Raw genomic sequence first — 26,800 nt, forward strand, 5'->3', positions numbered from 1 at the left:
TCCTGAGGTTCTTCCTGTACCACATCTTTTGAATGTGCTCACTTTTTCTCCCACTGTCATAATCTCCCTTCAAGCATCCTCAGATGACTATAATACCTTCTTTTTTTTTTTTTTTTTTTTTGGCCACACCACACAGCATGTGGGATCTTAGTTCCCCGGCCAGGGATCGAACCTGGGAAGTCCCTATAATAACTTCTTAACCAACCAATTTTCCTCATTCTCCCCTCTTCCACTTTCAATTCACTCTTAACACTACCCTACGTTACTTCCTTAATTTTGCTCTGGTCTTATCACTCCCGAGGCTCAGAAACTTTCAATGGATCCCCAGTGTCTGAGGAATAACATTCCAAGTCTTTGGCCTGGCATGCAAGGCTCTTGACCTGGCCCCAGCCAGCTTTTTCAAAACCTCTGCCCTTTCTGTGCACTTCTGCAGTGCTCTGTTGGATTCCTCAATGTCCTTTCACCTTGCTTTGCATTTTCCTGGCTCGGGGGTTCCTCTGTGGGATCCCCTCCCTCCATTACCCAAGCAGTAGAATTCTACCTTTTCTTCAAGGTCCAAATCAAATGCCACCTCTGCTAGGAAGGAAGCCCAGGGTCCCCCAGCCAGGAGCGGTTTCCCCATCCTCAATTTTCTCTGCTTGCCCCTTGCCCCTCACATGCCGTGTCCTACAGTGTCAGGGCATGTGTCTACCTGCTCTACTGTGCAAGACAGAGAGTCCGTAGAGGGCAGGGAATGTGACTAACTCCCTTGTACTACTCACACCCAGTGCTGGGCACTGTATGTCACTGGTGACCCACAATCATTTGTTGAACAGATGAATGTGTTGGTGAGTAAAATCCTGTTAGAAGTAGAATCATATCTTTGTCAGCCAGAAAACGCAAGAATCCCCAGGAAGAGTGTACATGAGATGCGTGTGAATGACACGGCAAGATTTTCCCTCACCCCACCTCCACCAGGAGAATGTTTTCCTTCTGTTTCTCATTTAAGCTAACTCCATTTTTTTTAACATCTTTACTGGAGTATAATTGCTTTACAATGGTGTGTCAGTTTCTGCTTTATAACAAAGGCTAACTCCAATTTTACATCACTTTTATATTTAAAACATTGTGATGGAAAGCATTTTTGTTTCATTCTACTGTGCCTTGAGAAAAAAAAATAAACTATTGCAACAAATCAGTCTTACTTTTGTTCTTCAAATCAGAAGTGGCTAATGAGAAAATGGAGAGGGTCAAATCTAGAGCTTCTTTCTGCAGACCCTCAGCTCCTCCCCAGCTGCAGGCACCATGTTGGTTTTGCTCACTGCTATATGCCTACAGCCTGGTACAGCACCTGGTACGTTGTAGCCACTCCAAAGAAGGTTGGATGAACAAATGGAGAAATCAACAAATGGATGGGAACCATGAACCACTGATCCAGCCAGTCCTGTAGCCAGGTCTCTGCCATGACCTTGGACCCTGGGAAGCAAGTGCCTCTCCTAGCCTGCCTCTCCTCTGTCAGCATGCAATACCAAGGACATCTGGGGATCTGCGTCTGTTGGAGGGTGACTTCTTCAGGATCCGGGCAGATCGGCTACTTTTACGGCTTGGGATTTCTCCTTGTTGTACGCTCCGTAGCCTGAGGCTCTGATTATCTCAGGGAACTGAGAGTTGGAGTTCTGGGCATCATACATTGACACTTTATGAAGTACATCACACAGATTATCCCTTAATCCTTCCAACAAGTCTATGTGGGAATGCGTATCGTCCCCACTTTACAGGGGGGCTCGCATAGGAGTGACGGACTTGGCCAAGATCACAGATCTAAGTGGTCAGGCTGGGGCCGGAACTGAGGTCTGACTCACTCCAGAGTCAGGACTTTTCCCACCAGGGATGTGATCCCTGGTCCTCCTTATACCTCCTGAGTACACGCGCAGGCCTGAGAAGAGCTGAGGGGGTTAATATTTATTCTCCTACACGAACGTTCGGCCACGCGCGGGTTTCCCCTGCCCCTTCCCATCAACCACGCAGGCACACACTTACTCCCCCGGCAGGTAACTTAGGAGCGGAGGACCCACAGAAGCCGTCGCCCCTCCCAGCCCAGGACCTTAACCTGCTCGGTGTGTGTGTGGGGGGGGGGGGGGCAGGGACAAACGCAGGTGATAGTCGCAGGGGCGAGGCGACCGGCTTGTCCTGCCAGGCGCCCCAGCTCCGTTCCACCTGCGCCCCTGCTGACACCGTCCCTGCAGGGCTACCGGGGAGACTCTACAAACGAGATCAACGGCGACCCCTTGTGGGACTGAGACGGTATTGTCAGCGGTCTGTGAATTCACGGGCACACCCAGCCTTGCTCAAGAGACGGAAAACACGGCATTGCATCATACACGGATCGCCTATGATTTTTTTTCTCCAAATATATATATATTGTTGTTGATGACGATGGGATTAATAAATTACAAAGCCATTTAAAAATGCCTTTCTTGGTGCATTTTCTCTTTCAATAAACATGAAGCAAACGACTGACTCTAATGGGAGACACAAGACGTTCTGTTTATCTTAAACAGAGGTCTCCATCCTTAAGGGCGCCGTGTGAGTGGAAACTGTTACCTATAAAGTGCTGTGCACCGGTGAGGGCTGCTTGGTTTACTCATTGACTGGTCAATGCCCAGACCCTGACTTGCAGGCAGGGTCTCTGATCACCACCGGGTCCCCACCGAGGGGCACAGGCCACTTCTGGGACCTCCCAACCTGCTATGTACACGGCCAGATCAGGAATAAAACAGCACCGTGAAGACGCCACGGAGAGGAGGAGACAAAGGCTGAGCAGGCTGGGCTGCGTTGCATTTAACGCAGCCTCAGAAAATGGAAAGAAGTGTCTCCAGGATTTTCCCTCTCTCGGAAGGCCTCAAGTCCATAAGCTGAGACTATCAATAACCATAGCCTAGATGGTCGTTATGTATTTTACCATCTATTAGAAAAACAGTATTTATTGCTTTATTCGGATCAAGGGGGAGTGTGAACCAGGAGATGTATCATTAGCCCAGCTTTTACAAATAAAGAAACTGAAGCAACAAGAGCGTAGCTGACTTGCCAATGTCACACAGTTACTGGGAGGTGATAGAGCCAGACTGGCTGGTCGTCTCCTTCCAGGGCATCACTACCACTAAATCCTCCTGTCTTTAGCTCGGCACAGCACAGCCTAACACAAGCGGAGAGCGGCAAACGCCCTTACTGTCCAAGTGTTCCTGCATCCAACAAAACTAGTGCATCCACCGAACACATGAGCTTTATTCTTTCTACTGAAAGCAACAGCGATAGACCCCCAGCACTCCTGTGGGATCAGTGTGGGAGCCCCTCTCCCTTCAGAAAGAAAAGAATAATTCCCTCTTCATAGTTTCAAGCCAGCAGACCAGCCTCCACCGTGCTTCGGGCTATATCTCCCAGACAAAGGCCCCACTGGGCCTGAGGCCCATAGCTATTCAGCACTGGTCTCCCTGCTGAGAACTCGTATTCCCGAAGCAGCACGGCCCTGGGCACGGGGACCCAGGAAGAGGGAAGGCAGTGCGGCTCCCAGCATCCTGCCGGAGAGCCGGAGAGCAGAGAGGTTGCTCCCGACACCACTTTGCTTCGCTTCCGTGATTTATGTCAGGCAGCCGGGGCCTTTCTCTTCCCGATTTATGGCCATCTGTCCCGGGGAGAACATAAATTACTGCATCTATGGCAATTTACATCTCAGTAAGATACAGGGGAAGACACCTAGGTGGCACCCATCTCCTGGGGTATTAGGAGAAATTAGGTTGGGATGGTTCCTGAGAGCCTGCAGGGGACCAGGAGGGCTGTGCCGCTTCCGGAGACCCTGCCTGCCTGCCCTGGCTCTGCGTTGGGCTCAATTACCCTCCTTCTAGAAACACAGGGCTCCCGATGGGCTGGGGGGAGGCACTGAAGATTCAGAGGACTGGCCCAAACCCAGGCACTTTGTGACTCCAGAGGGAAAGGTGCGAGACTCCAAGCACAGGGTTGGGAAGAGAGAAAGAACAAGATGTAAAAAGAAAAAAGGATGAGGGGGACTTGGTGGTCCAGTGGTTAGGGTTCTGTGCTCCCAATGCAGGGGGCCGGGTTCCACCCCTGGCCAGGGAACTACATCTCACATGCCACAACTAAAAAGATCCCGCACGCGGCAACGAAGATCCCACGGGCCGCAACGAAGGCCTGGCACAGGCAAGTAAATCAAATAAATAAATATTTTTTAAAAAAAGGATGACGGTCAATTCCCCAAATCACCTGTCTGGTTTGCACACAGAACCATCGAGGCCTGTCCACCAGGGCCTGAGCCAGAGGGGGGCCTGCGGATCACCTGGTAGAACCAGGGCTCCCAACACCCACGACAGGACGCCTTCCCGGGTCCACCCTGCCTCCGTCCTCCGTGTAGCTCCTCTGCGGGCACAGGAAAGTGGGAAGACCAAACTCTGATTTTTTCTCGTGGTGAGTGAGCCAGCACATTCTGAGGAATCGCTAGTCCATCGCTGTGGGTTCTTAGAACCACTCCGCTCTGGAATGTCCCACCACATCTAGTAAACTCTTCCCCAACATTTTATTGGGACCATCTTCAAACAGGCAAACAAGTTCAAAGAATTTTAAAGAGACCATCCAATTACCAACCATTTGGACCCTACATATAACGTTTTACTATATTTCCTTTATCACGTATTTATCCATCCATCCGTCCATCGTAATTTTTTTTTCCATTTCCAAGTAAGTTGCAGACTTCAGTAAATTTCACCTCTAAACAGTTCAGCTGGGAAATCATTTCCTAGGGTTAAAATTTCTTAACTTTGTGGGGAGGGGATAAATTTACACGGAGTGAAATGTACAAATCTTAAGTGTTCCATCGTATTAACTTTTTACAGAAAATTAATGTTGTTTTGGGTGTTGAGAGATACACAACATCCCTCAAAAGGATGGGATTTGCCTTAAGCTGGTCTGTAGCCCCTTCTTTGAATATTCCCACAAATCTACAACCCATGGTGGGGACTCAGACAAAAAGCAGCCATTTGCCCTTCACATCAAGAATTCCTCTCTGTACCTCCCCTTCCAACCTCCTTCCAACCCACCTTGTTTGAGACTGTTCCTGACCTCCCTCTCTCTGCCACGTGGCCTGGCCCCTGGAAGGCCAGCTATTTACCTCGCTGTAGCCTGGCCTTGTGCACGACACTGGTCTCCATGGACCACAGGTGCCGGCTTCATGCTTGGAGGCAACGTGCTGTTTGGGACAGAGCCCCTTGTCCCAGGCTTCAGCCTGCCAGGGAGGGGGCCAGAATAGTAGCTTCTGGGACAGCAGGATCAGCAGAGAGGGGTGGGTGCTGATCCAAGGAGACTAGATTGTTGGTTCAAAGAGGACCATGAGCTTGATGAGAGATGGAACGAAAGAGACTCCCATTCCAGGGGAACAAGTTGGGTCACACAAGCCCAAGCATAGCCAGCCCTTAATGCGCTCTTTCATGAGGGCTTTGATGTCAGATGACCAAACTTCCACTGCATTCTTTCCTCAAGTCTTCCAGGGTTTTGCCTAAAGCAGGGACCACCATCCTCCCCGCCTTCCCCCGCCCCCCTGCAAGTGATACCCGAGGACGCATGTCAGGGTCAAAGCCGAGGGTCTCAGGGGCTGCAGAGATGAGACCTGACGCCCCACCTGTGATCCTGCATTCAACATGGAAGGGACCAGTGAAGACGAGCATTTCAGGGTTTCAGCAACATCCTGGCCGTAGATTCGGCAGATAACAGCACAGAAGTGTGTGAATCATGAATTGTTGTTTTAGCAAAAGTACTGCAGGTTGATTATAGAAAGTTTAGAGGCTACATACCAGCGTATATATTTTCTCCATAATTTCATTACCAAAAGAGCCGTGAGTGTTTCAGTCTACAGCCTGGCAGGCTTTTAGCTATTCAGGCACATTTATATATTTTAAAAAGGAAAATCAAGTAAACAAAAAAGTCAATACTATATACGTTCATTTGTAATCAGCTTTTTAAAACGAATCTTATCTTAAATATCATTCCATGCAATTTAAACTTATTGTCTGTCATTGTCTTTCATTAAAAATTTGTTATGGGACTTCCCTGGCAGTCCAGTGGTTAAGACTCTGCGCTTCCACCGCAGGGGCCTCTGGTTCGATCCCTGGTTGAGGAACTAAGATCCCTCATGCCATGCGGCACCGCCAAAAAAAAAAAAATTGCTATCATGAAAATTTTAACATAAACATAAAAGTAGAAAAAATGGTGCAATGAATCCCCACATAATTATCACCCAGATTCTATTTATCAAGATTTGACACATTTTTCCACGTGTTCTTTTGCTAAAATAATAGACAGCACACCCCAGATATCACATCACTTCACTCCTACATACTTCAACATGCTTCTCTTAAAACATATAGGCATTTCTTTTTTTTTTTTTTTTTTGCGGTACGCGGGCCTCTCACCATTGTGGCCTCTCCCGTTGCAGAGCACAGGCGCCGGACGTGCAGGCTCAGCGGCCACGGCTCACAGGCCCAGCCGCTCCGCGGCATGTGGGATCTTCCCGGACGGGAGCACGAACCCGCGTCCCCTACATCGGCAGGCGGACTCTCAACCACTGCGCCACCAGGGAAGCCTATAAGCATTTCTTATAGCACCAGAAAGCCCCTATCATACCTAATGAATTTGTGATGTCACCAAATACTCAGTCCATAATAAAGTTTGCCAAAACATCTAAACCACGTTTTGTTGTTGCATTGTAATTGGTGTGTTCGGATCACAAATTCTAAATGAAAAATAAAATTAGTTGTCCAAGCAGGCATTCTGGGGACCAAAGCACCCAAGAATGTTTCCCAAGTTATCCAGTCACCAGGACCCCCTTCCACTTCAAGAATACACCTGGCGTGGTGTTTCCCCTGCTTCCTCGCAGAGATGTTAAATCACTTAGTCTCACCTCTTCAGGGTCTCCAGAGGCTCCTTCCTGCTCATGACGCCCGTGTCCGGGTCCACCGTGGTTAAAATGCACCTGGACACACACACAGGGCATCATACACGGGACTAAGCAGACGATCTTCACCCTCCCCGCCGTCTCCTGGGCAGCAGTGTGTGCACCTCACCTGGAGCAAGCCATCACCCTTTTCAGTTCCACATCACCAATAAGAAGCTCATTCCATGAGTCCTGCAGACAAAGCACATAACTTGTGTGAGCACTTCGGATCCCCAGCCTTGACCCGCCCGTGTAGGGACTTCACGTGGTTCAACAGCTGATGAAGCCACTTCCATCGAAGATGGCCAACTGTACATCACGCCTCGCTGCTCCCTCCCTCTGCCTTTAGTTTGTTGGTTCTTTCCCCTGAAGTGAAATGCTCCCTCTCCTCTCACTTGTAAAGCTGGAATTGAAACTCATCTCCTTCAGGAAGCCTCCCTGACTGACCCCACTTGACTGGAGGTGCTGTGGAAGGCCAGGGTGGGGCTGACGGAGGGAGCGGGTGCAAGAGAGGAGAGGGTATGGAGAGGGGGGGTTACTCAGGTTGTATCAGATCCCTTCATGCTGGCCAGAGGTGGATTAACGTCCTTAATCATCGTGTCTGTTTACCTTGTAGCTCCCCTGGCCAGATAGGAACAAATCCAGAGCAGGCCAGTAGCTTTACTTCCCTTTGCATCTCCACGGGAGCATTCCCAAAGCTCTCCAGCCCAGGAAACTCCTGGGGCGTTTGTCTACGGCCTGGGTCACTGGTGCTTACTTTTCAGGACAAATCGCATCAATGGACTGTGTCCCTCAGATCCAGAAGGGGAGATAGAACATACACCCACGAAAAGTGAATGGTCAATATTCCTTTTAAAAGTTTCAGAAAAATTGAGAAAAACTTTACAAGACAGCACCCTGTGTGCTGGTTGAACTTTGCAGACAAGCATGGAGCCGGTGGCTGGCTGGCTGCTCTGGGCAGGGGAGGTTTTTAAGGTAAAGGTAGGATCTGAATTGAGTCTTCCAGGGTGGAGACTTTGAGAGGCACAAACGAAGGGTGAGGGGACTCCAGGCAGTAACAAGAAGGAAGGACATTTGATTGTGGTCCTGATCTTCTTATGCTCACAGAGAAGGTGCCTGAGAGCCAAAGACAGGAATCCATGAGTTAAAACAAACCTGCCCAGTCCTTTGTTGATCACAAGCCAGAGAGAAAGTTCCAGGCCCAGAAGTTTAACTCTGACAGTGTGTATTATTCTTGATATGTGTATTTCAGGGTTTTGTTTTTGTTTTTTTAATCATAAAATGAGTCTCTTCACTGCATGTTTCACAACAGTCCAAAAAGCTGGGCACCTCGGATTAGAGCAACCCAGCCTGCTCTGTGTACATTTCTCCACCAGGAGGCACTGTGGTCACAAAAAAACATAAAAGATCCGAAAGGAGAGAAATGAAGGTTCTGCTTAGGAAATTAATTTATTATTAATTAAAGAAATATTTACAGAGCCCCTTTTATGGGCAATAAAAACTGTTGGGGATTGCGTCACAGGTAAATAAGTTAAAAATTCCACCATCAGGAAAGTATCTCTTTGGTAAACTGGCGGAAAAGGAGAAAACTATTTACATGTTGAATGCACACTACGGGCCCAGAACCGTATTAAACGTTAGAGAAGCGCCTATGAAAATCTTCCTCCAGAACATGTTATCTTGAGGTGATAAGAAATTGAAACCGGAGAAGCTGGATATGGTGAGGCACAGACACAGCACAGGGTGGCTTTGGAAAAGAGAAGCAGCTCTTCCAGGTCTGGCAATCAGAACAGATCTCTCAGGGGAGGTGGCTTTTCATCTGGGCTTTTAAAGAAGGCCAGGAGTTTCTAAGTGGGGCGAGAGGCAAGACTTGGGGTGAGCAGGAGATAAGAGAATACAGTCCTTATGTAGTTCTCAGTCCAGTCTGTAGCTTGGAGCTTTTATGGAAGTAAAGGCTGGGAAAGCAAAGTGTGGCAAGATTATGGAGGGACCAGAATCGTAGAGTGGGCAGTTTGGGACTTTTGAGAACTGGGGAGCCACTGAAGGCTTTTAAGCAAGGCAGCCACACTGACTGTCACAAACTTTTAGAGGAGAAGAGATCACTCTGGTGCTGAGAGGCTCAGCTGTGACTACATCCAGGACCGCTCAGTGGTCCAGACTTGAGACAACGAAGGTGATCTAGCTGGCGGCTGCGAACAGAAAGGGAGCAGATGGGGCTGGGGATGAGGGGAACATAGGAGAAGAAAGAGTCAGGGGTGACTTACAAGCTCTAAGCCAGGGTGAAAGAAGGAATACGGTTGCCAGGATAGAAGCTGTGAAGTGAAGACAGGGAGTTTGCGGAGCTTATGAGGACAAGTTTGCTAGGTCCACAGAACATATGAAAACTCCCAGCTGACAGTCAGAAATGTGAGCCCCGCACTGCAAGGGGGAGTCCACGGTTGGATACTTGGGAAGGACCCACATAAGGGTGACAGATGGTGAAGCTGCAGGAGAGGGTGTCATTACCAAGGGAAGGTAGAGAAAGAGAAGGGTCGAGGCCAGAAATTTTGGAAGCCCCTACCTGAGTGAGGAGTAGGGGGAGGAGAAACAGCAAAGGCACAAGAGCAGTGCAGCCAGGGAGGGAAAGTTCCAGAAGCAGTACCTATCGGTCCAAGGGGAGGGCAATGATGACCAGGAAAAGGTCTCTGAAGGAGGGAGGGGAGAAGGGCAGCCTCGGGCTGAAGTGAAGGTCTGAGAAGTGAGGGTGAGGAGAGCAGATGATGGGTGTGAAGGGATGCAGAGAAGGACCACGATCACGAGAGGCAGGTTCTGAAATGAGGAGGGGGTTCACTTCCCAGAAGCCTCCGCACAGGTCCTCAGCCTCTGGCCAGTCTGCTTCGCCCACTGCACCTGGCACCACCTGCCCTAATCGTGTCCAGATCCCTGCCACAGGCAGATGAGCACAGTGCAACTCTCTTGCCTAAAATCCTTTCCAGACCCTTCCTCCGAAGGCGATACCCCTTGACACCAAGGACCTTGGCTCTCAACGCCCCTCCCGGAGCGCCGATGCTGTAAAAGACAGCAGTTATCTCCGTGCCAGCACAGCCCTGCTCGTGTGCCCCCTCCCTCGGTGTTTCTTCCTTCTGCGTCACCTGGCCAACCTAGGCTCATTCATTCACTTAGCAAAGAATTCATGCTGGGTGTTTTTCTAGGAGCTGGGAGAACAACAATGGTCAAGTTCTGTCCTCAGAAAGCATGTGTAGGGGAAACAGACAACAAATCCCCCAGTAAACACGGTGTATCAGGTGGGGATGTGTGCCGGGGGGGACTAGGGCACGCAGGCCAAGCAGGGTACGGGGTGATCAGGGAAGGCCTCACTGAAGGGGAGGGAAGACCTCAACAGGGAAGTGAAAGAGGTAAGGGAGTGAACCATGCAGATACCTGAGGGAGGACATGCCAGACAGAGGCACCAGTAAGAGCAAAGGTCCCGGGGAAGGAAGCAGCAGAGAGACAAAGAAGGGAAGAGTGACAGGAAGTAAAACTCTGGAACTAGGAGGGTGTGGCATCACACAGGGCCTTGACAGCAATTATAAGGATCCCATTTTTGACTTGAAGAGAGATGGAGAACACAGACAGAGTTTTGAGTAGAAGGAAGACATGATGTGAGTTATATTTACAGATGACTTTGACCTTAGCTGTGATGAGAATAGACCTTGTATGGTGGTGGGGGTCAGTCAAGGATAGACCAGTGAAGAGAGGCTATTGCAACAAACCACGGGAGAGAGGGTGGTGACTTGGCCCAGAGAGGAAGTGGAGGAGCATGGCAAGAGGACAGAGCCACCGAGATTTGTTGATTATTTGAATGTGAGAGGTGAAAGAAGAGAAGAACACAGAGTGGTTCCCACTTTGGGGCCTGAGCAGCTAGAAGGCAGAGCCGCCATACACTGAGATGTGCAAGGCTGGGCAGAGCAGACTTGGGAGTGGAAATTCAGCCCTCGGTGTTGGACATCCTGAATCTGAGACGAGATACCCCAGTGGAAATACAGAGAAGGCAGAGGGAGAGTTCTGGTGTAAAGATGTTAGTCAAGGGGTCCTCAGTGTGGAGAAGGTTTTGAAAAACACAGACCAGGGCATGAGTAGAGACAGAGATTGCTACAGACCGAGGGTTTGTGTCCTCCCAACCTTCATATGTTGAAACCTAATCCCCAGTGTGGTGGTATTTGGAGAAGGGGGCCTTTGGGAGGTGATGAGGTCATGGGGGTGGTACCCTTGTGAATGGAATTAGTGTCCTTATAAAAGGGGCTCCAGGGGACTTCCCTGGTAGTCCAGTCGTTAATATTTTGCCTTGCAATGCAGGGGGTGTGGTTTCGATCCCTGGTCAGGGAGCTAAGATCCCACATGCCTCGCAGCCAAAAAACCAAAACATAAAACAGAAGCAATATTGTAACAAATTCAATAAAGACTTTTAAAATGGTCCACATCAAAAAAAATCTTAAAAAAAAAAAAAAACGGGACTCCAGGCAACTCCCTTGTCCCTTCCACCACATGAGGTCACAGAGTGAAGACAGCCGTCTACGAACCAGGAAGCAAGTCCTCACCAGACACCTGCACAAATCTGCAGGTGCCTTGATCTTGGACTTTCCAGCCTCCAGAACTGTGAGAAATAAATTTCCATTCTTTATGAGCCTGAGCCCATACTGCCCAGTCGCCCCCCTCTCCTGTCTGTGTTAAAAAAGTGGGGTGGCCGGTCACCTATCACCCTCAGCTCACCACGTTCCTGGCCTGTCTTACCTGGCTGTAACTACCTGTTCACATTCTAATCACCTGGACTGTGAACTCCTTCTGAGAAGCTCCTAGACCGGTTTTCCTACAGGTCTATTCACAGGTCTATTCATAGTACACAGGGGCACTAACCCATTGTGTGATGCGTGAAACATTATTCCAATAAATGAGGCTAGCCCAGCTGAAGCGTTGTATTAACATCCAACTTAAAATATGAAAGAATCCCAATTAGGGAACACTCAGAATCAGAAAGAAAGCCTTCTAGGACAAGAGTCAGTTCAAAGAAACCTCCTGAATCTGAGGTCCTACTCTGGGCCGTCCCCTCTTAACTTATCCCATCTTCATCTGCCCATCTCAGAGGGTGGGGTAGGAAGTGTCTTCCATGTGAACCGTGATACAAAGACCAAAGCCAGGAAGGGAGGAAGCTTAAAGGGGACCACAGTCAGGGAGGGATCGATGGCCTGAACGAAGCTTCTTTACTTTGATTATAGCAATGAAACCACTGCCCACCTCTCTGGGCACTTTCTACATCCTGGTGCTTTTGTGGGGAGGCGTCAGCTGAAATTACTCACAGTTGATAAACGCAAGAAGCAGAGGTCTCAGAAAGTTCCAGGACTTATCCAGGGTCAGACGGCCACTTATTGAAGCAGGGGGATTCAGATCCAGGTGTCCTGACCCCACGCCCAGCCCCTAGAATGCCCAGAGCTCCTGTGGGCTGTGGTACAGTCTGGGTTCTTGCCGTGGGGCAGCCCTCGGCTGAGCCATCTCAGGTCGAAGGTGGCACTGGAAGAGTTTTAGGGCAGTGCCGTCTCAGCTTGGGGACAGCATCCACCCACAGCAGCCCTGCTGCAAATGACTGTCTTCCCAAGGGAGCCCTCGACTACACAGGAAGGCCACCTTCCACATCCTGCTCTGTGGCCCACACAGATCATGTATTCTATGCTAAGTACACTTGGCTCAAAATGAACCTGCCTGCTTGGAATTCTCCTTAGAAGTCTCAGACCCTGAACTGCCCCTTGACGCTATCATCTCTGCCTCATTTATATTTGTATCCTCCACACAGAAGTCTGTACTGATCAGATGCTCAAGAAATTGCAAACTTGAATTGTTGCATAATACGGAGCCAATGCAGAATGCATCCTTCTGAATAATTTAATCCAACATCAAAGACTCTCATACCTTTAAAAAAAAAAGTTAAATCCAAGGAAAGGGGCAAGAAAGGTATAGCGTTACCTCTGCATAGACACCACACCCTGAAATTATGATATTGGGCCGGAAGTTAGTTGCCTTAACTTTCTTCTCTAGCCTGGAGTTGAGGTCTGCCAACGATGCCTCAGAAAGGATCAGGAAGGGGCTGGCGTCTGAGTACGGGATCTGATGAGAAAATAGGAGCTGTTATAGCGTGAGGCACACAGAGGCATTTCTCAGAGGTCACATGGGTCTGATTCCTGGAACCTTCCACCCCTCCCCCGCCCCACCTCCCCACACAATCTTTCTAAGTATTTCTCTAGTTCTATTTACAGAAAAGTCACAGCGATTCAGAAGCTTTAAATAGCCTTGCAGATACCAGGAATTACATGATGGAGCGAAGAGAACATGGTCTCAGAATCTTAGCGCTGTCCCTTTCTCATCCTCCAAACTCTCACACGTTTATTTTGTTAAGGTTTGATGGCCTCATTTGGTGTGATCAGAAGTATTCACTGATTCCACAGATACTTATTTTTCACACAACCTGCAAATCAACGTTCAGCATGGCCATGGCAATGGCGCTACATAGCATTGTATGTTTTACTCTCATGAGGAATTCTTACAGCCTTATTTCTTTAAGGGCCAGTCTGGTCATTTTAAATCTGTGGATCTCCACACCCACACTCATCGGCCCAACTGTGAGCTGCCACACCCTTGCAATCACAGTGTAAAGAGGTTGGGCTCCACATGCGATTACAGAATGGAGTGGGAAAGATACTGACCTAGAACAGTTTTGAAGCTGCGTTGCCACCGGAAGGTTTCTGCGAATAGGAATTTTTGCTCTCAGGCAAAAATGCAAGGGTCCCGTAAATCAAGAAACACAGATGCTGCTCCTAGTGGAAGAGCCTTACTTTTTGCAATTGCTTGTGACAGAAGTAATGGCAAAGTGACAGAGCCGAGCTCAGCAGACATGCCGCCCTGCTCTCCCCCATCCAAGGAAGCCTGTCTTCTATAGGACACACCAAAGGCCAAAGCCAAGGGATGCTCCTCTGACCTGGTCTGTGGGTCGAAACGGGTCTTCGATCTGGTGAGAATTTCTCGGTTGCATGTGAGGTTCAAAGTGCACCAGGCGGTACGGCTGCGTCTTCAGGAAGTTTGTTATCCAATGGGCCGCGGCCTCACCGCAGTCCCTGCCCTCGATCTCCAGGCCCTGCACTCTGCAGGGGTTGGGGGCAAAGAACAGGCATCTGTAGATCTGGACAACCTACCATGTCCTACACATATCCAAAAGGCTGCACCAGGCTATGATGTCGCTGTAAGTCCTTCATTATCAGGAGATGTCATTTTAGCCTGGCCCTGCCTCTGAACCATGTGGAAGCCCAAAATGAAGATGCAGTTTCAAGCCTTGTTCCTCGCTCTCCCCTTTTTTTTTGAAGTATAGTTGATTTACTTGCGTTCGTTTCGGGTATATAGCACAGCGATTCAGTACTTTTGCAGATTATATTCCAAGTTATTATAAGATATTGGATATAATTCCCTCTGCTCTACAGTAAATCCTTGTTTCTTATCTACTTGATAAACATAACAGATTTCTGTATATTAATATTGTATCCTGCAACCTTGCTGAATTCATTTATTAGTTCTAATAGTTTGGGAAAGGAAACCTGAGTCCCAAGGGCTCTTGGCATCTTTACCCTAATCTAAGCTTTCTGATTCTGCAATTTCCAAACGTGACCTTGTGTAGTCTGGGGCATGGACCAAAAGCCTGTATGGGACCATGAAAAAAATTTCCACATAATTCCGAGTGAACCAGTAATTAAATTTTAAAAATTTTAACCACAAGAAAGTATGCGTACATATCCAACTGTAATAGGGGCCAGGCATGCTCAGCGGGCCGGGCCAGCAGGTTTGAGTAGCCACCCGCGGTCAGCCCAACGCCACGTCCCGTCACTGCCACTCCTTCCCCAGGAGCCAGCAGGCAGGCCGTGGAAGGCCTGAGGCCCTGGTGCTGCTGGCAGTGAGGGCTGCAGGTGCCACACTCGTGAAATAGGGACAGAGCGGGCGTGCAGCTGTTAGCGCCCGGCCTCGGGGATGGGGGCTGACACTGAGCGGTCCTGGGGCAGGGAGTGTGATGGGAGGTGGAGGGCTCCTTTTCCCCGGAGCCCTCCAAGCCCTAGAGCCTCCGGGTGGGTGAGCTGAGGGCACAGAGGACAGGCTGAGGGCTGTGTCCTGCAGAGCTCCAGAGCCCTCGCCACGGCCCCCCACCGTCAGGGCCAGGCTTGGACCTAATGGTCGCTGCCGTCTCCATGGAGGCCTCAGCAACTGGAGTATATGGACACTGCCATTAAGGTAAAAGCTTCTACCGGCTTCAGTCTCTCCCGTTCACGTTTCTGATTGGTATTTGTTAACGTTTGTTTTGGTGGAGGTTTATAGGAACATCATGACCTGACCGTGACCTGACCTCAAGACCAAAGGATGTGACCCCAAGAAGTTTGCAACAACTAACCACGCCCTCCCTCACCTCTCCTAGAAAGGGGCTTTGCTGAAAGCTTTCAGAGAGTCCAGGGCTTTTTAAGGCATAAGCCACCCGTCTCCTTGCATGGCCCTGCAGTAAAGCTTTTTCTGCTCCAAACTCCGACGTTTTGGTATCGCTTGGCCTCACTGTGCATCGGGCACACAGACTTGCGTTTGGTAACATAACCGCGGCAGACAAACAGGAACCAGAATATGGAGAAACGTGAAATACAAATTGCAGTAGGCATATTAAAAAGCTTGCCTCAGACAATGATGAATGCAAATTAAATCAGTAAGAAATGACCGTTTTTAACACAAAAATGGCAAAATACTTTTGAACATAATGGTCAGAATGAGATGAAACAGATATGCTTATAAACTGCTCGTGAATATATAGCTGGTATAACCATTCTGCAAAGCAATTGAGCAACATATATCAAAAGTCTACAAGAGCCATACTCTTATCGCTGGCAAAACCACTGCTAAAATTTTTTCCCGAAGGAAATAATAAGAGATATGAACAGAGATTTATGCCAAGTTACACATCACATTCTTCCTCATACCTGGAAAAAACTGAAAACGATCCAAATGTATAAACATGGGATGTGCTAAAATGCATTCGAGGACACCCATGTTTTTAACAATCTGAAAAAATACTCAACGTACCCTTAAGTATATAAACCACATTCAAGATTGGTACTATTTCAATTTGGTTTTTAAAGTGTTAGCCATAGAGACAGAAAGAAAATATGTCAAAATATGAATCATAGTTATCTCTGATGGGTTTTGTTTTCTTCCCTTTTTTGGTATTTTCCAATTTCTCAACAATGAATATGTATTTTATAATCAGAAAAACCATCAAATTAAAATGAAAACATATTATTATGTTTAAAATTCTGATATTATAGAAATCATATTAGTTCTGCATTTTACGAACTTTTGGGGGTCTTTAGACATTTTTCAAGTAACTACATTTTTTGATGTGATGTGATTTTCTATGATAGGCTGTGGACTAATTAAGCATTCACGTGGCATTTTCATTCAAAATGCAGAAACTGTAACAAGAGTATAATTAGACCCTATTTTAACTTTCTCATAATACGATTAAAAAAATGAACTCTAGGCATGATTTCTTAAAAGCAGAGCTAGTTTCCTGGAATAATTGCTCCCTTGAGGGCCTTCTGATGTTGAGGAAAGACACTCTGTACAGAGCAGTCTCCTGGCTGAATCTCCACACTCACGATTACAGGGAACCCTGGGCATCTGCAGGTCAGAACACTCTTCTGGTTGCGGCTGGTCTTTCCTATTTTGGAACTTCCTTTCATTAGAGCTAAATATCACGGGTCATATAGCCATTGGCAACTCCCGCCATAACTCAGCTTTGGAAGATTCCCAGTCTTTCCAGGCAACACAGAGATGATCCTAGGGTAATACATTGATCTAACCTCACCTCTTCCAGGACCCTCTCCCCACTCACTCCAACCCCATTTTTGTCCTTTATCCTCTGGTGGTGTTATTTTTCTCTTGTTGACATGTCAATATGCTTTTGATCCCATAGTTTTCTACATAAGTCTTTTATGTTTCTCTGCCCCACATCAACACACATTTCTGAAGCTGCTCCCCTTTTCCACCTTCTTTTAGATCATCACGATGTGGAGGACTTGACCCTACATATGGTACATTTGCAGTCAATGGTTAATTATTGACAGTGTTTCTCCAGATTTCCGCCACATTTCCCATTTTCCCAAAACTGCAGGAACAAATGCTCACGCAAGGATTAAGAGCTATCCTTTCCTTACCTGCACTTGTGCACTGCATTTGTGGTGGGTGTCTTGATGGGCAGCCGCAGGTCCTTCGTGTAGGCTGCACTGAGGGTCAGGGTGTCACCCTCACAGGTCAGGGAAATCAGGACCAGGCGGGGTTCCTGTCGAGCAGTAACCATATTCCCCTCCTTGTTGATTACAAGCCAAAACCTGCCATTTTCAGAACACAAGTTATGCATGGCCCACCATGACAGGCAGTCAGTCTCTGGGGGAGTTTCAGTGATGCACTGTCATCTTTGATTGCCTTGCTGTAAGCCTGGTGTGTGTGAGTTTGTGTGCGTGTGTGTATGTGTGTGTGTGTGTCAGTCCGTCTGCCTGTCCTAAACATCAGCTCATCAGCCCAGCAAGACTGAATCTGTCAGTTAATTTCAAAGTGTTTAATAATCACTCGTGCGTCGGACAAAATATCTGCAGAATATTTTGAGCTCCTTAATGGAACAGAAATCAAAGAAGCTAATTATACGTCCATCTCAATTGCCAGAAAGTCTGGTCACTTTCATAAACATGCCCTAAGGAGATGATAGGCATCTATCTCGGAGAAAGACCAGGAGGCATGGTGCCTGGCACAAGGAGGCATTCCTGCTGGTGGAAATAACAAGATGTTGCTGTATTGTTCTCAGAGGGTGGAGTCAAGCTGAACAGCAAACAATGCTACTTACACTTTGCCAAATCCACCCCCAACTTAAAAAAAAAACGAACGTTTCAGTATTCAGAGCTGTGACTTCTGCAATTTGCCAAAAGGCCTATTGTTAATATGGACAATATTTTTTGGCCTGATACTCAAGGTCTAGAGGTACTTCCCAAAACAAAGATAAATGGAGAAATAAAAGCAATAGAAAGGACTGTTTCCAGTAAAAAAAAAAAAATGATGGGTTTGTATAGGGGACCTTTCAGCTACTGAGGAAGCTAAACTGACATGCTGGTCATTTCCATTCACACTGAATGGAATGATTACAATGATAGGAGTGAGCTTGTGCTTTGGGAATCCAGAGACATAAGAAAAAAATATAGCAGATAATTTAGATCATCACCTCCGGCGGGTCATCGTGGTTGAGTTGTTCAGCTATGCTAGAAAAATAAAGTTAGTGTAAGCCCTTTCCCAAAGGAATTCCCTCTGACCAACCCTTCATCCTGGATACAGGATGTCCCATATCCTTGGTACGAGCATGCGAATATTCTTTCTGCTAATCCTTCCTAGTAATAATGGTAGTCTGATATTTCTAAAATACACATCTGATCATGTCACCCCCTTCTGCAAACCGCAACCCACCACCGCCGCCCTGTGGTTCCTGCTTTCAGAATAAAACTCTAACTGTTCAGCAAGGCAGGCAAGGCCCTTCATCATCCAGCTACCCTCCCAGCCAGTCTTACCACCTGTGCCCTCACACATGTCAGCCTTTCTTTTTCTTTTTAATTTTTTTAGTGCGGTAAGATATACACAACATAAAATACTTGGCATACTCTTAGCTACACACCCAGAAGAACTGAAAGCAGGGACTCCAACAGATACTTGGGCACCAATATTCACAGCAACCTTCTGCACGATGCCGAAAAGTAGAAACAACCCAAATTTCCAACAACAGAGAATGGACGTGAAAAAAATATGACTTTAACCATTTTTAAGTGCACAATTCAGTGGCATTAAATATTTTCATAGTGTTTTGCAACCATCACCACTATGTGTTTCCAAAACATTTTCGTCATCACAAACAGAAACTCTGAACCCATGAAGCAATAACTATCCATTCCATTCCCCTCTCTCCCCAGCCCCTGGCAACCTCTAATCTGCTTTCTATCTCTATGAATTTGCCTGTTCTAGGTATTTCATATAATTGGAACTATATAATGTTTGTCCTTTTGTGTCTGGCTTATTTCACTTAACATTTTCAAGATTTGTCTGTGCTGTAGCATGTATTAGAACTTCTTTTTGTGGGTGAATAATATTCCAAAGTGTGTATATACCACATATTCAGTTCCAGCTATGAAGTTCTTCCTGACCACCCCAGTTTCTCTTGTTCCTTCCTCTGTGCTCCCTGGCGCTTGTCACATTGAGTTAATTACCACCTAGGACTGCAAGCTTTTGTTCGCTTCTCTCCATCACACGTTTTGATAGTATGATGACAAACACAGCTCACCATTCCACCGTGTCACGAATTGCCCTCTGTCTGGGGAACTGGAAGGGGGAAAAGTTACAACCCTCATCAGTCCTGTGTGTTACCTACAGAAACTGAGGGCTGGTCTGGGAGGGCGTCTGAAGTGCAGCCTTACACTGAGGCCAAGGCCAGACCCAGAATAGGACAAAGCTGCTTGCTCTGGGCCTTTGAGATCTTCGCAGAACCCCAGGAATTCACACAGGTCGAGACTACCCAGGTAGGGCACGAATAAAAACCCTATTTACAAAGCACCAGTGTGCTAAAGAAAACAAGAGTCCCGATGCCACTGCTGTGTGGCTCTGAACCTCAGTTTCTTGATCCATAAAAGGGTGCATGAGAGAATTAGGGAAAATAAAGTATGTAATAGCACTTTTTAAGCTGCAAGAATCTGAAACTTTAATCGTTATTACGATTATGTGCTCCACCTTGGTGAGCTCTTAGAGGGTTTGCATCCGTGGCTCCAACTTTCCCCAAGTTCTCAAGAGACAGTAAAGTAAAGTGGTGGGGACCAATCCTGTGAAGCTCGCCCCTTCCGCTAGGCGGAGTTGAGTCAGTTTGCTTGCGCACCTGCTGACACCTGGGGACCTCCTCTGGGGCGCAAGCCATCGCAGGAAGGCAGATCGGGACCCTGGGTCTGCGGTTGGGAGGTGACGGCCCCCTTTCCTCTTCTTCCTTGCCGCTCCCCCGACCCCAGCCAGCTCCCACTTTCTTTGTAAAGGAAGGACTCCGCAGGCCTCCCCCGCTCCCGGGCTCAGCCCTACCTGTCCCGCAGGTGACCGCTGCGCAGCCCCAGGGCCGTGCACTCCGCCACCTTCACCGACACCCCCTTGCAGGACTTGACGGGGTAGATCCAGAGCTCTGCCACGGTGCCCACCTGCTGCAGCCGCCGGCGCCGCCTGGGCCGCGCGCGGCGCCAGGCCACGGCCCCCAGCGCCACCGCGGCCAGTCCCAGCGCGGCGACCCCGAGCCAGCGGGGCCGGGGCTGCGGCGCGGGGAGGCCCAGGCGGGCCAGCGCGGAAGAGCCGGCGGCGCCCATGACCCAGCGATCGCGGGCGCGCCGGGGACTCCAGCGGGGCCCACCCGAGACGCCAAGCTAGCCAGGCAGGAGCGCGGCCGCCGCCGAGGGCTGCTGGCGGAGGTGCCGCCCTTAACCGGGAGCCCAAGGCGAAGGCGGTTCCTGAGTCTCTTTCCGGCCGGAGTACCGTGTCCTGCTCCTGAGGTTGGCTTGGGGCGCTGCGGGCGGGAGGTGGTGTCTCGGCTGCTACGCGGTCTACTGCCCACCGCCGCCTCCACTTCCGCCGCCTGCTGGCCACTCGGCGACGTGCCCTCCCCCAGGATCGCTACAAGTGACCAGTTTACTTATTTACGTATTTGTGGCATTGACTTAAAAAAAATGCACAAGGTGAAAATTGCAAGTTAAGTTTTATTTGGAGCAAAATGAGGACTGCAGCCCGGGAGACAGAGGTTCAGATAACTCTGGAAACTGCTCAGAGGAGGCGAGGGGGCAGCCAAGGTTACATAGGTGTTTGGCAACAAAGGGCAGGTAGTGTGGAATGTCATAAGATTATTGTTAATTAAAGAAAACCAGTTATCTCAAGTTAAGGAATTTACCCTTTTTCTATGTATGGGCAGATGCAGGAGACCAGGCTCACTGAAATCATTCCTTTGATATGCACCTCAGCTATCTGGGCCAGGATCCTGTATTTTTACATCCTGAGTTTCCTAGGGCTCACGGCAGGGAGTGACTGCAGTCTGATGGCTGCTAGATGGCAGGGATCCTCTTCAGCCCTGAGTTTCCTCAGGGCTGACAGGTTCACGTTGGAGAGTTGCAATCGTTGATGACTGTGACATCCTTGGTTTATTGATATGGCAGGAAATATGCCATTTATAAATATTCCATACCTTTTATAAATATTCCATTTATCAGTGGGTCGTTTATTTAACCTAAAATAAGCAAAAAATGTTTGCAGGGGAAAACATAATTTTGAAATTAGAAATCAGGCAGCGGGCAGATCCCTTTCCTGGAGATAGGAGCGGGCGGGCACCACGTGGCCTTCCCAGTGTCCAGCTGCCTTAGAAAACCCTAAAGATTCCACACAGAAAAAAAAAAAAAAACTGTTATAATTAATAAATGAATTCAGTTAAGTTGCAGGTCACGAACTCAACATACAAAAATCAGTTGCATATCTATACACTAACAATGAACTATCAGAGAAATTAAGAAAACAATCCTATTTATAACTTACCAAAAAGAGTAAAATACCTAGAAGTTAATTTAACCAAAGAGGTGAAAGATTTGTACTTTGAAAACTAAAACACGTTGAAGAAGACACAAATAAATGGAAAGATGGTCTGTGCTCATGGATTGGAAGAATTAATATTGTTAAAATAACCACACTACCTAAAGCAATCTGCAGATTCAATGGAATCCCTAACAAGATTCCAATGGCATTTTTCATAGAAATAGAAAAAACAATCCTAAAATTTGCATGGAGCCACAATAGACCCCGAAGAACCAAAGCAATCTTGAGAAAGAAGAACAAACCTGGACACATCACACTTCCTGATTTCAAACTATATTACAAAGCTATAGTAATTAATATAGTATAGAGTTGGCATAAAAACAGACACATAGATCAATGGAATTGCTCAACTGAGAGCCCAGAAATAAACTCACACATATCTGGTCAATTAATTTCAACAAAGGAGCCAAGTATAAACAATGCGGAATGGATAGGATAGTCTTTTCAATAAATTGTGTTAGGAAAAGTATGAAACTGAAACTTCTCTTCCCACCCTATCTTACACCATACACAAAAATCAATTCAAAATAGATTAAAGACTTGAATAAAACCTGAAACCATAAAACTCCTAGAAGAAAACATGGGCAGTAAGCTCCTTGACATCTGTCTTGACAATGATTTTTAGATTTAACACCAAAAGCAAGGGCAACGAAAGCAAAAATACATAAGTGGGATTACATCAAACTAAAAAGCTTCTGTGCAGCAAAGGAAACCATTAACAAAATGAAAAGGCAACCCATATAATGAGGGAAAATATTTTCAAATCATATATCTGATGAGGGGTTAATATTCAAAATATATAAAGAACACATACAACTCAACAGCAAAAAGAAAAAAGCCAATTTTTAAAATGGGCAGAGGAACTAAATAGACATTTTTTCGAAGAAGACATACAGATGGCCAACAGGTACATGAAAAGATGCTCAACATCACTAATCGTCAGGGAAATGAAAATCAAACCACAATGAGATATCACTTACACCTGTTAAAGAGGCTATGATTGTAAAAGCAAGAGATAAGTTTTGGGGAGAAAGTGAAGGAAAGGGAACCCTTGCACAGTGTTGGTGAGAACATAAATTGGTGCAGCCACTTTGAGAAAAAATATGGAGGTTCCTAAAAATTTTTTAAATAGAACTACCAAATGATCCAGCAATTCCACTTCTGGGTATGCATCCGAAAGAAACAAAATCACTCTCGTGAAAAGACACCTACACCCCCAGGTTCACTGCAGCATTATTTACAATCACTAAGACATGTAAACAACCTAAGTGTCCATAGACTGATGAATGGAGAAAGAAGTTGTGGTGTATATATACACAATGGGATATTCTTCAAGCATAAAAGAAAGGAAATCCTGCCATTTGTGACAATATGGACAGACTTCGAATGTATTATACTAAGTGAAATATGTCAGACAGAGAAAGACAAATACAGTATGATTTCACTTATAATTGGAATCTAAAAAACCAAGCTCATAGATACGGAGAACAGATTGGTGGTTGCCAGACATAGGGGTGGGATGTGCAAAATGGGTGAAGGCGGTCAATAAGTACAAACTTCCAGTTATAAGAAAAATAAGTCCTGGGGATGTAATGTACAGCATGGTGATTATACATATCAATACTGTATTGTATATTTAAAAATTGCTAAGATATTAGATCTTAAAAGTTCTCATCACAAGAAAAACTATTGTAACTATATGAGGTGACGGATGTTCACTAAACTTATTCTGACTTCATTAATACACACACATATCATTTCATTTATATATACAAATATCATTTCATTTATATGTATACATATCAAATCACTACGTTGTGCCCCTTAAACTAATACAATGTTATATGTCAATTAGAAAAAGAAAACTATTTTAATAGAGGTCATTACAATAGGGCTCAACTCTGAATACGGCAAAGACATCTGGGGATCTATAGCCAAGGAGCACAGGGAGGGAGGGAGTGGCTGAAAAATTACTAAGCGGAGACATCAAAGGTAGGGATTCTCTCGAAAACTGGGCTTAGCAGGATTCTTGTTAAAACTGAGCTAGGCAGGTCTCACAAGGCGATAGACAAGGTGGGGGCCCAGTCGAGAAGAGGGCTCAGAGGAGCTTGAGTAAGGTTTGGCCAAGGAGAGAGCTGCTCTCAGGCTCAGCTCAGCACACAGGCCAGGATGGTACAAGACCTCATCAAAATCATCCATGCAGATAGAGGGTGTCTCACAACACAGAAGGGTCAGTTTCCAAAGGACAGTAAATCCTCTTTCCCCAGATGGCAACACACCTCAGGGCCTTTCAGTACTGAGCAAAGATCTGTCCTTGGACATTGTTCCCCACCATAAATATTTAGGCCTAAACAGAGTATATCTGTCCTACCTTTTCTCCTCCCGCCCCAGGTACGTCCTCCCTCCCCACTCCTGTGAAATCCAGGAACTGAGTTCAGAGTACAGAGCTCAGTGCTGCTTCAGTCGTTAGGGCTCTTCAGTGATCTGGCCTCTTCCAGGAATGAGCTGGAGGAAGAAGGGGCTTGCATGAATCTAGCTTCCCCAGAAGAAAGGTTGACTGGTGGTGATGTGCACCATGGTGGGGGTGGGCAGAGGGGAAGCAGTGGCGGGGCGGTGGGTTGGGGGCACAGAGTGAACAGCAACACAGCACAGAACAGCCAGGACTTGAGCTCCACGTGCTCCACAGAAAGGGCAGCTCAGGGGCACTAAATTTTGTTTACTTCTGTTTACTTCCCTCCCTAATTTCTCTTCGGAAATTTAACAGGAAAAAAGTTGCTTCTCTACTTTAACGGTTGACTTTAAAGTGAGCATGATTTTTCAATTTCATCATTGCCAAACTTCACCCAGGGATATAGCTAAGTGAACACTTTTACCTCACAGGGTACTGGGAGTGGAGGTGAATTTCAGGCCCAGAACCCAGCGAAGGAGAGTGGAGAAGGAAGGAACAGCTGCTCTTCACAGGGCACCAGGCGGTCCCCAGGCAGTCACTGGCCATCACACCTCAGACGGGCTATCTGTGTAGCTTATGATGGCCCTACCCCACCAATGACAGGAGGTAACATCTGTGGAGTCCGACTGCACCTCTGCTAGTCTATCAGAAAGGGTAAAGAACAACGAATGACAGTGACTGAAGCTTTAATACAAAATGAGAAAAGTCCTGGAAGCAGACTCAGAAACACCAAAGAAAAAGTACAACTGAGAATCACATTTATTAATATGAAAGAAACCACAAAATTGTGAGTTCATTCATTCTCGTATTACATCAGTGAGAATTCTTGCTCTAGTCATACCAAAATAGTTCAAAAATCACTGGCATCTAATAGAATAGTTTCGTGATTCCATCCTCCTACTCTCAAAATTCCATTCTCTTTCAAATCCCATTCTTTTCTTTATCGTACTTAGAATTCGTACTTGGTGTATCTGTCAGTTACAATTACTTTTACCTGGCTTAATAAAGGCATAATCAAACATAGAAGCAAAGTCTACAGAATAATTTCCATTCTCAAATAAAACCTGATTCCATAATGGTGGGGTCAAAACCACACAAGCAAAAAGTCAACAGGACTCAATAGCGATGTAAAAACCAACCAATAAGAATCTGTGTGTTAACATGTCATTAATAGGAATTTGTATGTTAACATGTAAAGGCATATCAGGAAACCTGATGTTTCCCATGTCTCCTAAAACACAGAATGATAGGTAATAAAATATAAACATTCAAAAACATTGTGTAGCTTTTTAGCTGATTCTTTAAACGTTTTTTTACATTTTTTTATATTATTTTCCATTATGGTTCATCACAGGATATTGAATACAATTCCTTATGCTATACGTTAAGACCTTGTTTATCCATTCTAAATGTAACAGTTTGTATCTACCAACCCCAAACTCCTAGTCCATCCCTCTCCCTCCCTGCTCCCCCTTGGCAACCATAAGTCTGTTCTCTATGTCTATGAGTCTGCTTCTGTTTTATAGATAGGTTCATTTGTGCCGTATTTTAGATTCCACATATAAGTGATATCATATGGTATTTATCTCTTTCTGACTTATTTCACTTCGTATGATGATCTCTATTTGCATCCATGTTGCTGCAAATGGCATTATTTTGTCCTTTAGACTTTCTTTATTCAACAATATTAATGTCAGGGATTGCAGAAGTGCAGTAGCTACCATAACATTAATTTTATCGGCAATTTTATTTATTTTAAAAGTCTTCATTATCTAAAATCTACATATGTTATTATTCCCAAATCACCTCTCATACTTTCCTTGCATTAACTCAGAGCATCCGTTAACTCCAAAAAGAGATTCATTTCTACGATGAAGATGGTCACAGGATGGGTAATAAGAATTTGCCCAGGTGGTGCTGCTGTGTTCATTAAAATCCTGATCAGTGCCTCCGGGATGCTGAAACCTGAAAAAATTGTAAGAATCCCTACTTATCTGGCTGTTTCTCTTACCAGTAATAAATAATTCAAACATGCACAAACCAGTCACTTATGAGGTTAAAATGCACAAAATATAAACTATGTCCTGTACCAAATTACCTCGGCAAAGGCCAGAGCCAGGGATCTCTCTCTCATATGAGAGGTTGGGGTGCAGATGAGAAGAACCCTTTGGAAAGCAATTGGTCAAGATACTAAAAAATATGCCTACACCCCACGAGGCAATAATTCCACCTTCAGAAACCTAACTTATAGAAAAACAATTTTAAAATGAATATTATTGATAACAAAATTGGATGTAGTTCGAGTGTCAAATACTGTAAAATGGTGTTTAAACCGTGTCACGTAATGTTATGAAGCCATCAAAAATGACATTTTAGGACTTCCCTGGTGGCGCAGTGGTTGAGAATCTCCCTGTCAATGCAGGGGACACGGGTTCGAGCCCTGGTCCGGGAAGATCCCACATGTCGCAGAGCAACTAAGCCCGTGCACCGTAACTACTTAGCCTGCGCTCTAGAGCCCGCAAGCCAAAACTACCACGCCCACGTGCTGCAACTACTGAAGCCCACACGCCTAGAGCCCGTGCTCCGCAAGAAGGGAAGCCACCGCAGTGAGAAGCCCGCACACCACAAAGAAG

The 26,800-nt window shown here is 46.5% G+C and overlaps 2 protein-coding genes across 3 annotated transcripts in view; both read right to left on the bottom strand.

Moving 5' to 3' along the window:
* The window catches only part of LOC137220095 (mitochondrial amidoxime-reducing component 1), a 32,228-nt gene extending 11,501 nt beyond the window's left edge, over positions 1–20,727 (bottom strand). The window contains exons 1-6 of one of the 2 annotated variants that reach the window (XM_067729709.1): positions 20,177–20,727; positions 17,239–17,412; positions 13,980–14,142; positions 12,971–13,111; positions 7,107–7,168; positions 6,944–7,015 (exon numbers count right to left, since the gene is read on the bottom strand). In XM_067729709.1, coding sequence (XP_067585810.1) covers positions 6,944–7,015; positions 7,107–7,168; positions 12,971–13,111; positions 13,980–14,142; positions 17,239–17,412; positions 20,177–20,451 — 887 coding nt within the window. In that variant the 5' untranslated portion in view covers positions 20,452–20,727. The remainder of the gene's footprint in view (positions 1–6,943; positions 7,016–7,106; positions 7,169–12,970; positions 13,112–13,979; positions 14,143–17,238; positions 17,413–20,176) is intronic. The other variant, XM_067729708.1, reaches the window with a different exon arrangement.
* Positions 20,728–24,908: 4,181 nt separating this feature from the next.
* Positions 24,909–26,800, bottom strand: part of LOC137220096 (mitochondrial amidoxime reducing component 2) — a 34,710-nt gene continuing 32,818 nt past the window's right edge. Inside the window, exon 8 of the mRNA XM_067729710.1 lies at positions 24,909–26,132. The gene's annotated coding sequence lies outside the window, so the exon portion shown is untranslated. The remainder of the gene's footprint in view (positions 26,133–26,800) is intronic.

This window comes from Pseudorca crassidens, chromosome 2, assembly GCF_039906515.1.
Source record: "Pseudorca crassidens isolate mPseCra1 chromosome 2, mPseCra1.hap1, whole genome shotgun sequence".
NCBI lineage: Eukaryota > Metazoa > Chordata > Mammalia > Artiodactyla > Delphinidae > Pseudorca > Pseudorca crassidens.